The 17,354-nt window shown below is 36.2% G+C and overlaps 1 protein-coding gene across 4 annotated transcripts in view; it reads right to left on the reverse strand.

Annotated features, from left to right (window-relative positions):
• Nucleotides 1–15,734, reverse strand: part of DOP1A (DOP1 leucine zipper like protein A) — a 56,803-nt gene extending 41,069 nt beyond the window's left edge. For 2 of the 4 annotated variants that reach the window (XM_059835396.1, XM_059835393.1), the window contains exons 1-9: nt 15,570–15,734; nt 14,133–14,314; nt 11,110–11,280; nt 9,293–9,482; nt 8,622–8,720; nt 7,393–7,492; nt 4,662–4,744; nt 2,364–2,472; nt 558–678 (exon numbers count right to left, since the gene is read on the reverse strand). In XM_059835396.1, coding sequence (XP_059691379.1) covers nt 558–678; nt 2,364–2,472; nt 4,662–4,744; nt 7,393–7,492; nt 8,622–8,720; nt 9,293–9,482; nt 11,110–11,280; nt 14,133–14,314; nt 15,570–15,707 — 1,193 coding nt within the window. In that variant the 5' untranslated portion in view covers nt 15,708–15,734. Of the gene's footprint in view, nt 1–557; nt 679–2,363; nt 2,473–4,661; nt 4,772–7,392; nt 7,493–8,621; nt 8,721–9,292; nt 9,483–11,109; nt 11,281–14,132; nt 14,315–15,569 lie in introns of all 4 variants that reach the window. The other 2 variants (XM_059835395.1, XM_059835394.1) reach the window with 1 other exon arrangement.
• Nucleotides 15,735–17,354: the final 1,620 nt, after the last annotated feature.

A 17,354-nucleotide genomic window follows, 5' to 3' on the forward strand; every position in this document is an offset into this window, starting at 1 on the left:
GTCTTTTCACGGTTGCCAGGTTTCTTCTCTATACTTTACTATTTGTCTTCTAACCATGTTTTTAATAGATCTGTTTTCCTATGATTATTCCTACAGTTGTACCTCATGCCCCCCCCAGCTTTGAACTTCCCTCTTCTCTCCACCTTTTAAGATATTAATCTCAAATCTTGAAATTCTTTTTATTCCCCTCTCTGGCTGTCTTGTAGCACTCGTCATTTTTTACTCTACAAGAAAGCTCATCAGCCCACTTTTTTTTGAAGAACACTGATGTAAAGAATGCCACAACTAATCTGTACCATTGACATACTGACTTCCAGCTGTATCATGCAAGCATTTTTGTCATGGATAAAGAGTAAAACATGTTAAATATTTTAAAAATAATAACAATAAAGCCATAGCCCTTCAGACCTTTACACTGAACACAGAAGTTGCAATTAATGTCAATTGTTCCTGTATCGTGAAGAAACCAGGTCACAGTCCCACAGGCTTCACAGTCATGGTTTCAGCAACAAAAAGATACATTATTTAATAGAAAATACATTATATTCATTATTCACCTGCTTAGCTGTGTGTGATCTTTGTTGAAAGACGGTTCTGCCTGAAGCTCCAGTTCTGCTCTGCACTGTGTATATAATGTTCGAAACACTTCAATCAATACATCCTCTAGGATGGCAGGGCCTAGGGAGAAATACCAGCAGTCGCGGTCTTATGCATTATAGCACCACTAACAGTCCACATCTGAAAACTATCCAAATCATTAGCTAACTTTGGTCACTGAAACCATAAAATTCCTTCTGTTCAATTTCATAAACTCCCTCAATTTCAGAAGTTTTTTTGCATTCCATAAATACACAGGCAATTGTAATACCTGGGAGTATACAAAGCACAAGTAGAGTTCTTTGCCCATACAATGTGTGTACAGTGATGGCTGAATACAAACACCTAGTTCAAAAGCTATGCAGACACATCAGTATAGTCCATGGTCAAGCCAACACACCCTCTTTGAGGGATTATTAGCTCAACTCAGTAACATGTAAATGTGACTACATGGATTCCTGTTGAAAGGTAGCTATCAACCAAACAGTTTCAAATACCCACCCATAAGCTAGCTCATGCTGTTATCATATGGAAAATATACTCAAATATTTAAATCAAATACAAGGTAAAATATTTTGAGCATCTTCCTTCCTTTTAATTTGAGGCAGGTTTTCTTTAATTCTGGATATAGCCTGCAGGATGCTTTTTGAAATAGTGCCTCCTTCAGATTTGAGCTAAATCTCGTTTGGAAAAAAAAACCAAACAAAAACCCCCAAAAAACTTATTTTGAAAGGAGTTCAAAGTGATCCTGCTTGAAACATCCTTTGCTTTTTCATGCTTTCTCCTAGCCTCATTGAGCTGCCTTCTGTGAGATTGCACTCACTGAGTTAAGCAGAAATAGTATTAGCTTCTCCCATCTCAGTTTGCTGAAAGAATCCTCATAGCTCTGCTTACTTCATGAAATCTTAATGTACACATTGCCAGTGAAAATTTAAACTGACCCCCAGAAATCACAAATTACCAGGAAGATGACAAATTCTTGTCAGACATTTTGTTCTTTGCGGTCTGTCTTAATCACTTCCTTTCAAGTTGTACTCTTCAATTGTTGTATTTTTACGCTTTTATTATCCTGCCCCCAAATCTTAGGGTAGATGTCAAAAATTATTTTGATTTTTTCAGTCACCTCCAAAACTGTTATTCCACAGAAAAAGGCAAGACATCCAACACTTAATTGTTGTAAATACTTTTGCCTTATCTACTTTTGTCCCATAGTCCTCTGCACTCACCTGCTAAAAAGTGCATTTCAACACTTTAAACAGGGGAAAGGAAAATTAAAAAAAAAAAAAAAAAACACAACAAAAAAACCTGAGACAAAACACCCAAAAAACCAAAAAAATACTTGCTTCCTCTGGATAAATTCTTCTGACAAAAATAATTGTCTTCTTGTTAATATCTCTCATCTCTATGTGTATATTACAAGATTATTCCCAAAAGCAACAGCTGAGATTTAAAATAGTGAAAGTCACTGTTTGATTAAAGAAATGGAAAAGATACAGTCTGCATTTCTTCCAACATGCAGTCAGTTCTCACTATGACTTTAACTTACTATTTCCTGTGTTCAAAGTAGAAGAAATTGCATTTGGTAAAAGGTAAATCTAACGAATACATTAAATTATTAGCTTGGAAGACCTAAGAAATCTAGGTAACCTGCCAATCCTAAGAACACAGCTTTTTCAATCTGACCAACAGGAGAGAAAAATTCTCAAAGCAAAATCATGTAAAACAAGTTACAGACTAGAAGTAATACTAAGTAATGTGAAAATTACCTAGTTCAGGCTTATCCAGCAAACTGATAAGAATTCGAAAAGGCTTTAAGTCTTGCATTAATGTGCTTTCTTCTCCATGCCCATTGACTTGTAATATTCCAACCATTGCCTACAAAGAGCAAAAGCGTATCAGGAAAAGAAAAACAAAACCAGAAAACAGTTTTTGAAAGAAAGATGTAATAAAAGCTGCATATAAAGGGAAAATTCTCAGTAGTGGAGACCACTATTTCATCTCACTGCAGCTCATTCTTTCCATGCTTGAGTATTCTCTCAACTTTGCCTATGAGAATATTTCTGTGGAACAGAACTTGGTAACCTGTACATACTTAAAGTCAAAATAAAATATTATAAACAGATACCTACTCACAGTTTCATAAGAATAAAAGAGTAGATGTGAAAAGTCATAAAGAAATTGTTTGAGAAGGTAAGACATGTAGATATTAAGGGCTTAATAAATAATAATCTGCCCATCTAGGATACATGCACCTATGTGGCAAAAAACTGTCTTGACTAAGTTGACTAGATAGCAATTACAACTTCAAACCAAATGGGAAAACTGAGTTTCTATACTGAAGCAGTTTAGGGAACAAGCTGCAGGATTAAAAAATGCCCAAAGGAACTGCCACAATTTTTGCTTAGTTTTCTCTCTGTGGCTGGCTTCACTGTCTGAGTTGAAACTAGTTCGTTTCTTTTACAGCTTCTAAAAAAGGAGAAGAAAGAAGAGAAAGAAGAGAGGCGGGAAAACAGGTTTGACCTTGCTGTCTGCTATAAACCAAGTATTATCATCCAGTATCCTGAAAGAAAAATCTTGTGTACTTGAATATGCCTTCAGAAGGTCAGCATTTTCAGTACATTGTATCAATGAATAAGGTGGGGGTGGACTGGATAAAAACACACAAAGAGACTGCTAGGGAAGAAGGCAGAAAGGAGCAGTGCTTTTGAAGTCTTTCAAAAGACAGCAGATGGTTTTAGAAGGCATATGCAATTTGTATTATATAGAGCAAGCCACTGATTTTAGTGTCCATAAAAAATTTTAAAGCAAAAAACAAGTGAACTATCCTCATTATAAAAAACGGACACTCTCCATTCTACTGTAGCAGTAGTGCCTGCTACCAAAAAAAAAAGGAAAAAAAAAATAATCAAATGGACTGTATCAACTCTACACTGTTTTGAGTCTTTTCAGACAGAAAAGCTTTAATGAAACTGATTAAGCTAGAAAGATGGACAGATTTAAAAGGAAGACCACAACCTATTAACAAATGCCTAAATGTTGCTAAAAGCTCACCACATTTTGTATAGAAGGTACATGTGAAATTGTATCTCATTCAGGCCTCTCCTCTACACTTTGATAATTTCTGAATCACCTGCCATGGGTGGCAGAAAGTTGACAAGAGAAGGGTGAGAGAGTACCAGTGAGGTCCTTGCTGCTCTGGAATTCTGGGGTCTCTTTCTCAACAGTAGAACAGCAGATCTCATTACCTTCAGATAAAACTGAAAGTGCTAGCTCTGTGCTAGATATCAGTTTTAAGTTGTAATGAGCTGAATATTCTTGTGTCAGCTACTAATACTGGAATCCCCACTCTCATTCCCATATATAGCACCACAATTCTGACTGAATATCAGAAAAATCCTGACCTTATCAATTTGCCTTAATGATAAAATGTCTTCCTGATTTCAAGATCAGACTCACAGCATCTTGAAAGACATCTGTATACTTTAATTACTGTGAGAGAAGGAGCACAGTTCTTGAGGCCAGGTGATCTCAGCCCACTTAGCAAGGCTTTAAGGGTCAAATAGTATGACTGCCAATTTCCTCAACTATTCCTCCCTACCAACAAACAGCAGAAAAGACCTTCCTCTTGCCTAGAGGGGAGGAGACCCTTCTTACTCAGACCTTTTGAGTACTATCTGATCAAATTTTTCCGATTCCCAAGACACAGAGGAGTTTCCTTATCTACAGAAGTAGAAGAGAATTCTCCAATTCCGTTTTGTGAAAGAACAGGCTCCCGCGTGCTGGGTTCATAATCAAATATCTTCCATGTATGCTACGCTCATTGTGGAAGAGGAGAGATAGAAATCTAATATTTGTCCTGATCTTACTGTTATTCTAAGGCAACACATTGTTCCATGTCTTCGTTTTTCTGCTGACAAGGTTTTAGAAGAGTAGGACACAATACCACAAAAAGACAGAAATTACATGGTCACATTGAAATGGCAAGTCAAAAGATAAAGATACAGCAACTTTGATCAGCATCCATTTATGAAGATATATGCCACAATAAAGCATCATATAGCTACCTGGACTAACATCTCCTTAGAGAAGGTGTTGAAATAGTAAGTGGCATGCTCTTCGGGATTGCTGTGCCTTGTACTTCTGGGTCCTATAAGGGCACCATTGTTATCAAAACCTTCAAGCAAACAAAAGACAAGGCAAATAAGTATTTGTCTGTTAAGAGAATATTTTGACAATTTCTTTAATCTAGAAGTCAACACACTAGCACTGATAACTTACCAAGATGAAGTCCAAGTAATGTTGGCAAGAGAAAGATGATTTTATAGAGTTTAATACAGGAAACTAAGTGATAGTTCCATGCAAGCAGTTTGCACACAAATTACAAACTTTGGTTTTATGCAACATTATCAATGAAATTACTTTTTGTACAAAAGAAACAAATGTTCACAAACACTGCACGAACCAAATAGTCCTAGAGTCTCTTCAAAATCCTGTCCCACAAAAATATTTCAATGTTAATATTATTATGAGAACACAAAATTCAGTATTTTAATCATAAAGAGATGATCACCAAAAACACACTGATATGACTAAGGCACTTAGAGAGAATATCAGTCATATTACACAAAATCAACTTTGTTATTCAAAATTACATGAAGGAGATAGACCTTTGTTTTGTAAGTTTCTATCTTCTCTTTTACCAAGTAAATTTTTTATTCTAAAAAAAAAAAGGCTTAAGAAAATAAAATAAAAAAAAAATCAAAAATCAATAAGTCAGTCAGGATATCACCCCATTCCACAGAAGCGTTTTCCACAGTTTTTGTCCTGAAGTGACAAAAACAGAAGGAAAGCTTAAGACACATGTCCTTTAGCAGCAACTTAAAACAACCACCGTTACCAATGGTTAAGCTAACCTGGATTTAAAGATATGTAACATGATTTTTATATCTAGCTAATGTTAATAGACCACTCCCAGCTATAAAACAATAGAAAGGAATAGCTAACAGTGGAATTAAATAATGTCATAAAGAACATCAGACTTCAGAGAGTCTTCCGGTATAACTGATGTCCCCCCTCCCCGCAATGTCTTATATTAGGAGTAGAGTATCATGGTATATAAAAGCAGCACACTGTCAAAGGAAAAAACAAGCAAACAAGCTATATTGCCAGGAAGTCTGTTCAAATATATAGCAAATGGAGACAGTAGCTATTCAAAAAACAGGACCAGGAATAGTCACTGTAAAACTATCTTCTGAAGTTGTATTATGTTTCAGTGGAGACTATGCTCATGAAATAGCTATAGAAGAAGGTTCCGCAACTAAAAGAAGCGGCATGATATTTTAAACACATAAAATATCTTTTCCAATGACAGCAAAAAGACATAACTAATACACTGAATTTAGATGAAACATTAGCGCAGTGTTTAATCTGGAAATTATTTTTTCCCTAAATTGGAAAACATATGTACGGAGCATGACAGTGCGTTTCATTGTCTTTCTTTAAAATATGAGCAATTTGCAAGTCACTGTCTTGAAAAATTACTAACTAAAGAAGCCAGGATTTTTTCATATTTATCCTCTAAATCCCTGCGACCTCTACAGCAACAAAACCAATCCTCTCATGCAAAACACTGTTGCTGACTTCATCCCTCCCTTGGTAACATCAGTTCTCTCTTATGTCCCTTGACTACTTATTTCCTTGTTTCCCAATCACCCACAGGCTACCTGTCTCTGATGCCTTAATATCAGCTGGGAAAGATGCAAGAGCTGCTGGGAAGGGTTTTAGGTAGCCTGAGAAGCACATATATGCTTGCTGGTGAGCTGGGAAGCCAAACAAAAAAGGTAACAGCAGACAATAAAACAGTCTTCTCCTCAAGTAGAGAAGCCACTTTATGTCTCTCCATTCCGTCTCCAGTTTCTGTGACACTCTTAGGAACTTCCACGTCAGAGATCCTGACCTCTCTCAAAGTGGGCTGAAAGTGGTTTTAAAGAGTAACAGGCCAGTTTCATGTGACCACAGGCTTCATTTCCTTAAAATAACAAGGCTGAATAAATGTTTTCTAAAATTTTCTAATCTCTAGTTTTTTAAAGATTTCCTAAGTAGTTAGAGTCTTCTAAATAGCTATTATTCTCTGCTACCCTCTTCTGATTACACGCTGGTTTTATATAAAAAAATTAAATGGGTATTGTATCGATATCCTGCCATTTGGTAGACGTAAAGTGTGCATCCCATCATTGATCAATTTTTACCCCAAAAAGGTGTTGAAATAATGTTCTAGGTGCATGGAGAACATAAGTGATTGGCGATTTGTTAATTCAACCATGCAAATATTCAATGAAGCTTAAAGTTTGCATACTCAAGCCTCCATCAATATAATACCAACATTTTTCAACATACTTTTATATTCACCCTTTTTATGCCATTGTTTTCCAACTGCCATTTACACTCTACAATGCCTGTTCTCTGTTTTTTCCATTTTATGTTTTTAGGGAGACAAAAGTTGCCTTTCGGTGTCTATTTACGCATGCCTAGTGCACCAGGCTCTACCCCTGAACGTGGCCCACAATTGCTGCTATAGGAAAATGTACCAATAATTTATATAACAGGAAAGAGTTCCAGCATGACATTCTTCATCTTTTATGTCCATGGAGAGAGATAGTGCCTTTCTTCCTTATGATAAAAATTAAGCATTTCATTTTTCCAAGAATCTTTCTCCACAATATGGCAAAATACTGCTAATGAACATACGATCCTTCCTCCACTTTCAGTCAACAATGAAATGAAATACAAACCTACCTAGAAGCCATGCATAAAGCCTTCGGTTGAGTGACATATCCCTGCGCAGTACTACATGAAGGGCTGCTGACAAAATTCTGATCATGTCTGGACGTGTTGCCTGAAGAAGTTAGAAACATGATTAAATTTAACTATGAAAAGTAACACTTTTTCTACACTAGCAGCTTAATGTGCACTAAAACATAGCTAATTTCATGTTCTGACATTTCTGATTTCAGAACAGTACAAGAAAACATAATATTGCTCTTAGGAAACCAAAATATTATTACCATTTGGAACAGACACTTTGTAATAGTATGCACCCTTTATGAACAGTAAAAATACTTGACTCCATTAACAGCTCGTTTTTGTTACAAGATATTTTGTTTTATTAGGCAAAAGCCTTGGAAGCAAATTCAACTAAAATCCAGATTAAAAAAAAAAGAAAGTCACTGAAGAATTTTAAATACCTTTCAACCTCTTACTACTTTAAATATTTGTGTAAGTCTTAATATTAGAAAAAATGCTGTATTGATAATTTAACCATTCTAGCACCTAAACAGAAACCCTCTAAATATTCCTACAGTAACTGATAAATGTGAATGAACCACTTCCACAAGCAATAACACAGTTCTTTTTACAGGAAAGTGCAGGTCTTCCATCATTTCTAACAAGGTGAGAATCAACCTTGCGGAAAGTTTCCTCCAGAAATAAAATAAACCATGGATCATTTAAAAAACAGGAAGTGACTAACAATAAATGCAGTCCAAAAAAAAAATTACCTAGAAGTTGTAAGGTCTGTCTCCCACTACTGCTAGGGCTAACTACTCACCCAAAACCAATAATGTTTTTCAATTCTCTAGTGTTCCGAATCAGTTATGCCAAGAGGATTAACTTTTGCTGCTTTTGAACACTGAGAATTGGAAACTTGCATATGAACAGATAATTTGTTTTCTGATCAAATTAGAGCAAATTAAAAGCTTCTGCATAGACTAAACATCATAATTTACATCGGGTTTTCATATACTGAAGTTAAAGTTAACTGCAAAGTTAGCACATCAAGTTAAAAAGCAAGAGGGCAGAGATTACAACGTGAGACTAGCCAAACCTATCAGAGAAACTCTTACATTTGACTCTGTTCAAGCTTGGAGAAAATCATTAACAAAGACCAACTAAATACTGCTACAGACTTAAGAAGTGGAGTACATTTAGGAATTTGCCAATTCATCTCTCTTATGTTAATAACCTACCTGGCTCATGTGGAAAGGAAAACAAAAAAGGATAAGGTCCAACGTGCTCCTCTGTACTAAAACGCTGGTATCTTGCACTGATGTGCTTACTGCTTCCACCTGAAGTAACGGCAGACCCCCCAAAATAGTTGTTTACTGTGTTATTTTAAGAAGGTAGATATAAGAGAACACTCATAAAATAAGAACAGTTGTTTATAAATAGGAATATGTATGAAATGAAGTTATTTTAAAATTTTGAATAATGAAACAAGATAAAACAGGAAAATAAAAAGTTTCACCACTGAGGAAGCATAGAATCAACATAGATTCCCTGAACTATACAAATATTAAAATTTTGCTTTTTTATATTACCAATGAATATCTTAAGTTTAAAAAGACAAAATACTACTCTATATATTTTTCAAAAAATACAACAAAACTCAACCACACTTAACTGAAGGCTGTCATAAATGGAAAGTTTTATACAAAACCTAAGCAGTTCTGAAACATTAACTGAGCTTTGCAACGCTTACATTGTGCACAAAACCATCAGCTTAACTGGAGCTACAATAAACATGCATTTTTATCTCTTCAAAGGCTTTGTTCAAAGCTGGAGAAGACATCTAAAGCCCCCAGAAGTATATTATTACGTAAGTAACACCAATGTCTCCATTGTTCCAACAAAACATTACCATTAATTCAATGTCACTGCCAATTATGTAGAGTTGATCCTCCATTGAAAGCTTCCTGTTCAAATGGGAGAGGACATAGGTGATCCCAGGCAAGCGAACTGCAGGGCTTGTGAGGAGGCTACCCCAGAGAGCACTGTAGAATGCTGACTGATCCACAGCTGAGGCAACCTTCTCCAACAGCGTGTTCGTTCTGCAGAATAAAATCAAGTCAGCTGAATCAGGGCATGCATCACAGCCCTTGTCCCTACCCCCAATTCTAATTAATATATAAATAAATCATTACAGTAAGGTCAAAACTTTCTTTTGAGAGGCCAAGAGAAGCCCAAATTATACACTGAACCTTATAATGCAGCCTGAACAGAGTGATCCAATTAGCAAGTGTGTGAGCCAATCTGTCTTGCAAAAAGCTTCTGCCGGCCTACAGCTTCTCCTTATGTACTCCTTATGTTCAAAGAGCCAAATAACTTCTTCATCTGCTACTTAAAGCCAACTGTTGCTACAGAGAGAGGTTGCAGAGAGACAAGAGGAAAGCATAGCTACTGAAGAAAAGAATCAAGCAAATGGCTTTTGCTCTCTTATTCCTCTCACTGAGCACTTCTGGCAATAACAGGGCATAAAAATACCACAACAATTCTCAATTCTTTGAGCACAAGCAATCCCCTCCCCTGTCCTCATTTCTCTCCACTCATGTGGCAGCACCTCTACACCCTATGGCAGGGCCCGGGAGGCAAGGTGCATAGCCCTTGGGGAGTACACAGCAAGGAGTAGCCCTTGTTGCCTGTAGTACTTATGCCAACTACACTATGTTCATCTACCTACACAGAAATAGAAAAAGTCAATGTTAAATTGCTCTTCACATACAAGTCATGAAAATTCTAGCTTCTGAAGTTGGAAATATCAAGTATATGTAAGCGTGTGAACAATTCCAAGAACTCAAAGCCTTGAAGCTTAACTTCATCCTTTAATATGTCAAGCTTCTACCCCAGCACCCCAGACACTACAGTCAGGATAACTCAACTGGGGATTAGGCTTGCTGGATAAGAAGAGCTATTACCTCCAGGCCACTCTGCTAGAAATAGGGTAATAACCTGTAACAATAGGTGGATTATTGCTGTCTCTTACATAGGTGGCTTAATGACAATTTAGATATCATAATGAGTAAAGCTTAATGATGGAATCTTTGTTTCTTATCTTGAATTCAGTTAAGGTATGTATTTTAGACCACGAACAATATGGCAGTACTACCTTAATGGAAACCCATGGAAAAGAAACAAGCAGCATGTTCCTAACATGTTACATATCCCAATCCATAACAAGAATCACAAATCATTCAGGTTGGAAAAGACCTGTAAGATCATCGAGTCCAACCGTTAATCTAATACTGCCAAGTCCACCACTAAGCCATGTCCCCAGCTGCCACATCTACATGTCTTTTAAATACCTCTAGGGATGGTGACTCAACCGCTTTGCTGGGGAGCCTGTTCCAATGCCTGACAACCCTTTTGGTGAAGAAATTTTTCCTAATATCCAATCTAAACCTCCCCTGTGCAACTTGAGGCCATTTTCTCTTGTCCTATCACTTGTCACTTGGGAGAAGAGACTGACATATAACACTAAGTCTACTTAATGTCAATTCCCTTTCAATAACAGGAACAGTTAATTTATCATAAAAAATGTTAAAATATGACTAGATTAAATTAAATACCACCTATCTCAAAAAAAAAAAGATCACATACAAGTATTTAATGACAAGTTGCAGCAAAAAAACCCAAACCACCAAATCAAGCGTATCACCTTATTAACATATCTATCCTTACCTTTCATAATACTCTGACCCCTCCTCTAACCCAGGCAGAATCCCAGTTAACAGTCCCTGCAGTCCTGGTTTCAATGTTTTCCCCAAAGGGAGGTAATAAATCTCATACAGACTCAATAATGTTGGCTTGACAGACATAGCGGCATTGGCAAGGAGTGGAAATAGTCCGGAACTGTGAAGAATAAAATTTATCTTTTTTTAGGAAGCTTCTCATGCGAGATGATTTCATTTATATCTTAAGACTGTCACAAGCATGTCTGGTGTTGTTATAAGTATCAGGTTTTTATCTTAGAATTTTGCACAGGCATAGACCACCACACAATATGACTGCCTTCCACATTGACAGGTTGGTATGTCAAAATTAATATAATGAGCTTTATTAGTATTGTGATAGCAAGAACTGAAGGCCCAGAGATGACTCTGTCTTTCACCAGTAAAACAAATATGATAAACGAGAAGCATCTCTGCAAAACAAAATGTTAATTTTGCCCATGCTGAACTACATCACAATGGAAAATGTATTTAAAAATACACTGTCTTTGCACTTACTATGAAAAAACAAAAATAGGAAGAGAACGTTTAAGGAAATACTTTCCAGTAAGAAAAGAAAAATAATGATGCTTTACTTCACAGAGTAATCTAAAGACAAATTTTATGACATTTATACTGTTAAGTAGCAACAAAGTATATATTTACTTCAGAAATCAGTCTGAAAACAGATTCTCAAACTAACAATAAATCCACTGTTCATGACATAGCATTTAAAGGACTGAAAACACTGGAAGTATGTTTTGAGTTTACTATGAATGTAAGTGTAAGTTCATGAAAGTTACAAATGTGATCAGCTAAGGAGAAGTTACCTACATACTAAAAACATTTTTGCTATTGCTACTAAATATCATAAATTATTACAAACAGTACTGATCATCAAAGACATGTGAACACAACTACAATTTTCAAAATCACTGAGGACTCAGGTCAGAAGACACATAAAGACACATGAAGAAGAAAATTAAAGAACAGTTGTGCTGGTTTTGTCTGGGATAGAGTTAATTTCCTTCATAGTAGCTAGTATGGGGCTATGTTTTGGATTTGTGCTGGAAATAGTGTTGATAATACAGGGATATTTTAGCTACTGCTGAGCAGTGCTTACACAGAGTCAAGGCCTTTTCTGCTTCTCACACCGCCCCACCAGCGAGCAGGCTGAGGGTGCACAAAAAGTTGGGAGGGGACGCAGCTAGGACAGCTGACCCCAACTGACCAAAGGGATATTCCATACCATATGACATCATGCTCAGCATATAAAGCTGGGGGAAGAAGAAGGAAGGGGGGGACGCTCTGAGTGATGGCATTTGTCTTCCCAAGTAACCATTATGCATAATAAAGCCCTGCTTTCCTGGAGATGACTGAACACCTGCCTGCCAATGGGAAGTAGTGAATGAATTCCTTGTTTTGCTTTGCTTGCCTGCGCAGCTTTTGCTTGACTTATTAAACTGTCTTTATCTCAACCCATGAGCTTTCTCACTTTTACTCTTCTGATTCTCTCCCCCATCCCACCAGGGGGGAGTGAGCGAGCAGCTGTGTGGTGCTTGGTTGCTGGCTGGGACTAAATAGCGACAACAGTAAAAAAGGTAAGTTTGTGACAAGTGTCTTAAAATATACACCTACAAATCTACTATTTAAAAAAAAAAAAGACATGTGGCTACAATGTTTTCCATGTTACAGAAAAAAAGATATCTCTAAAGCACAAAAATGTTTGTAAAAATTATTTTTGCCTTTACCTATCTAGAAGAACTACTGTTTTGCCATTGTCAATTGTTGTTTGTTTTTTTTTTCTGCAGAAAATGTCTTTTTGTTCAATAACCAGCACACTACCCCACAGTCTTTCTTTGTAAGGCTACTACTCATCCTTCAAGATTTGATGTTCAGACACTGTCATTCTGCTTTCATGAAAAATACTGGAATCTTTGATAATGCCTTAATGTGAATGTCAGTCTTCTCCCAAGCATCAGTAACAATGGCTTTTAGTTACATTACACAAGGTAGCATTTTCTACTATCTTAGAACTTATTGTTAACAAGATATTGCAGCTACTGAATCATTGCACAAGCAAAAAACGTGAGATATGAGTTCACAGAATCTTTAAAAAAATGTGGAAACACAGAACTGAGACACTCCCCCCCCTCACCAAATGTGACTATATATAAACATCTTGACAGTGCAAGACAGAACAGCTGATGTTAAGGCATACAATTTATTTCCAGGCATTAATATACACCTTTGCTACTGAAACAGAATTCTATTTTATTTCACTTTTTCTCAAACTGATGAAATTTTAATCTCCAGGGATAGCTACAGATTAAGAACCATGTGTGACTGTGTGTATACACATGTGCACACATCCCTCTATTATATAATAAATAGCTTAATGCCTTTCCCGTCCCAGCCAACCAAGAACCTATTGGAGGTTTAAGAATCCGTATATTTTCACTACACTTTTCAAGGTTATCCTTCCTTTTCACTATCACCAGCTCTAGAGACTGACAGTGAGAGAAATTTTGTTCTTGTCTCCCATTCTAAAAACACCAGACAATCTTTCCGTTCTGTTGACTTGATTGCTTGGAAGAGAAAGTTTTTTGCAATAAACTATACTCAAATTCTTTTCCAATACCACTTGAATTACAATAGAAAAATGTAATGTGAATACATTGAAATAAGCGTTAACACTTGAATTACTTTACATACTATACATGCATGCACAAAACTATTATTTCTTCATTGAAATAAACAAATTCCAGGTTTTCTAGCACTAAAGTTGGTTCCTAGCAAAAGTTTAGGTGATTAGGTGTTTATCTTTTGATATACAATATTCGGGAGAAGAGTACTACACAAGCACCAGTAACATGAGGGAAAGAAATTGATTGATTCTTGCTATATAACAAAGCAATTTTATTAATATAAAATGGAGGAAACCAAAAGCATCTCAACTATGCATTTGGAATGGAGTTGTTTAAACTACTGTACCTGTAGAGGAAAAGATCTTTGGCCAAACGCTTGGGTCCAATGATTTTGAAAATGATCTCATATGTTTCAAGTGCCTTCCGATGAACCCCTCCTGGCAAAGCTGGATGGAGACATTGTGCTAAGCGCTTACCGATAGTCAGCTTTTTCGGTACTACCTGGTACTTCGCGTTGTTCTGTAGTACCTTATAAATTAACACATTAAGAAAAACAGCACAAAACAAGTTAATCATCAAATGCACATTTTATAAATGAGTTCCTGAACAAGGTCAGTAAGTCACAACACATACCTAGGTTACAACACAAGGAAAAAAAAAAAAAAACCTTTCAAGATGTACCATGGAGCTTTTTCTTTGCAATGCCTTTCACTTGTACACCTGCTATAGATGGAATTGCCAAGGCATTTAAACCTTCACTTGCAACGGGCTCCTCACTTACAGCTTGTCCACTTCATTTTACTCATCCTTTTGAGGACGAAAATTACTATCTCAATTTGTTAAAAATCAATTGCCAGTAGCTCAAAGAGGACTATTAAACTGTGGGTGGTGAGTTTGGGAGAACTTTAAGAAACCGTCATAGAGTGAGACAACAATCAAAACTTTACCACTGCCCAAAATTATATAATCACTTCAGGACTGGAACACACAGTTGCATTTGCATCTTTAGATTTTTCTTTCCCAATATCATAGCCTTCACTTTGTATATACATGCAGCAAGAACTGTTACAATGAAATGGGAGTTTATACAAAGAAATTATGCCATTGGCATTGCCAACTGTACTGTCATTCTTGACTTTCTGCAAATGTTAAAGGGTAGAATGAAAATGCTTCAGACCTGTAATTTTCTATGCCAAATTCTGCAAAGTTTCACGTTGGTAAAATATGTGTGTGTAAAGGGAACTCTATGACCCTGACTGGAGATCCATAGAAACATATAGGACTGATCAGAACAAGATTTTTTACAGATATCAGGATCTGTATTGATTTCTAAACTGCTATTAAAGATCATGATGATATTACACATTCAACTTATTAACTGTTAAAATGAATCAGAACGATAACATTCTCTGGTCAATGAATAATTAGAGCCCCATTTTATAACCCATGCTTCATAAAAATATTGCTGATATTTATACTGGCTACTATTTCTCACACTATTTCAATAACATCAAGTGACGTTAAATGTTAGTAATAAAAAAGATGTTGCATTTATTTCCACTAGAAATGTAAATAATTTTTGCCTTTACTTACAATTACAAAGGGTTCAACTGGAAGTCTTAGAAAGACATTTGTTTGCTCCTTGCACACATCCAACATTTGGCTCAGACTGCTAAAATATTTGCAAGAATATTAAACTGCTAGAACCTTGCACTTCTGTATTTTTACACCAGTATCCTTTGTAAGTTCCTGAATCTTTTCCAAGAGCACCTGCCAGGCATACCTTGTTTAGCTTTCCAAGTGCCGATATTAAATCTGCCCATTCACTGGAATATTCAAAGTTCTTCAGTGCTTTGTCAACAGCTGCTACATAGTTTCTGTACTTGGAATCAGTCAGTAGCTCCAGCTCCTCCGTGTTCATCCTCCCACAGTGTCCCCACTAGATACTAGCTTGCAATTCATGTACAGACATTACCTGTTCAAAAATAAAAAAAAACCTGCAACCATTGTTTCCAGAGACTTATTATTAAAACAATTTTTATATAAAAGAGCACTACATTTTCCTCAAAGGCATCATGAAATATCAATCTGAAATCAGTTTACAGCAAATCCTAAACAAAAGCTAACATATTGCATACAAGTATTTAACACATGTCCAAAAAAGCGTATTTGTAATCAAGTCCTATTTAAAAAAAAAAAACAACAACAAACCCCTCCCCAAAAACGTACAAAACCCCCTAGAAAATTAATGCCCTGCACCTCCCAAAAAGTACTGTTTATTCTAAACAATGCAACAAAGGGATTTTTTGTTTTCATTTTTTCCTCCTCTGGGTCCATCACCAGAAAAACCCACCTTTCCACAAATAAGCCCTTCTGAAAACAGAAGATGCCAATCTTTCTGAATCACTTCCAGGTAGAAAACAAGAATGAAGGACACAAAGTGTCACACACTATTCAAGACTACTTTCATGCATCAACACTTCCTTTTACAAGACCTGGTATTCTAATTCAGCGATGCAACTCTGTTTTTATATTATCATCATCCAGACACAACAAAAGTATATGTTTACTAGTGTTCTTTTGCAATTTGCTCTATATATATTTTCATCACATGGTAGCCTACACCAAGTAATTAAGATATTCTAGTTCCAGAAATACCACCTCATACTTTCATTGGCCATACACTATTTATTTCATGAAATTCAATCACTATTAAAAAGAAATATGTTTTTAAAGCTACTTTAACCCCAAGCAATTACAACTCATAATGGGAAATCCTATCACAGCATGTCTGTGAAAAAGGCAGCTTTCATGCCCCTTTTAATTGGAGTCTTTTGGGAGTTCTCTTTGATACTCAGCTTCAGAAGAGACTTCACACTCAGCAGATGTTGCTCTCTTCTGTCTTGATTAAAGGAAAATGAGAAGAAAATTGTGTGCAGAAGTGCAGGCTGAAGCATGGTAGACCAAAAAAAAACCCCATGGAACACGTATAGAGAAGCTGTATTCATCAGGCTGTCTACCAGGTACTATAAATAGAGTCACGCTGAAAACAGCAGCTTCAGTGAGCCCTTCCAGAACGACTGGAGAACATGCCTCGTTGGTCCCTATTCCCAGTGAGCAGCAATATGACAAAATAGCAGGACTATCTGAAATGAAAAATGCCTATGAAATAATAAAGCAGAAGAATTACCAGAAATAAAAAGTGAAATTCTGGTTTCTGGTGGTTCTATAGTTGATGAAGGTAATAAAAACACTTATCTTTAAATTCTGCTCAGGAGAAAATTTAAGTGTTTTTAGACCAATCAAAAAAGACAAACAATTCAACTTTTATTACTTCATGTAATAAACACACTCCAGTTGTGCAAGATGCATCAAAACCATGAACACTTTTCTGCATTTTATCATAAACGATCAATTTAAAATGTTTTATATGGACACATAAAAATCTTTATTTGATTTGTACTATATCCATCCCTCCCTTCAAATAGTGTTCTCCCCAAAATGGCTACGAAGCTGCTATTTAATAACTTTGTCAACAGTTCTCGTAAGGAGTTACCACGGACTGAAC

The sequence above is a fragment of the Gavia stellata genome, chromosome 2, assembly GCF_030936135.1.
Source record: "Gavia stellata isolate bGavSte3 chromosome 2, bGavSte3.hap2, whole genome shotgun sequence".
NCBI classification, from domain to species: Eukaryota; Metazoa; Chordata; class Aves; order Gaviiformes; family Gaviidae; genus Gavia; species Gavia stellata.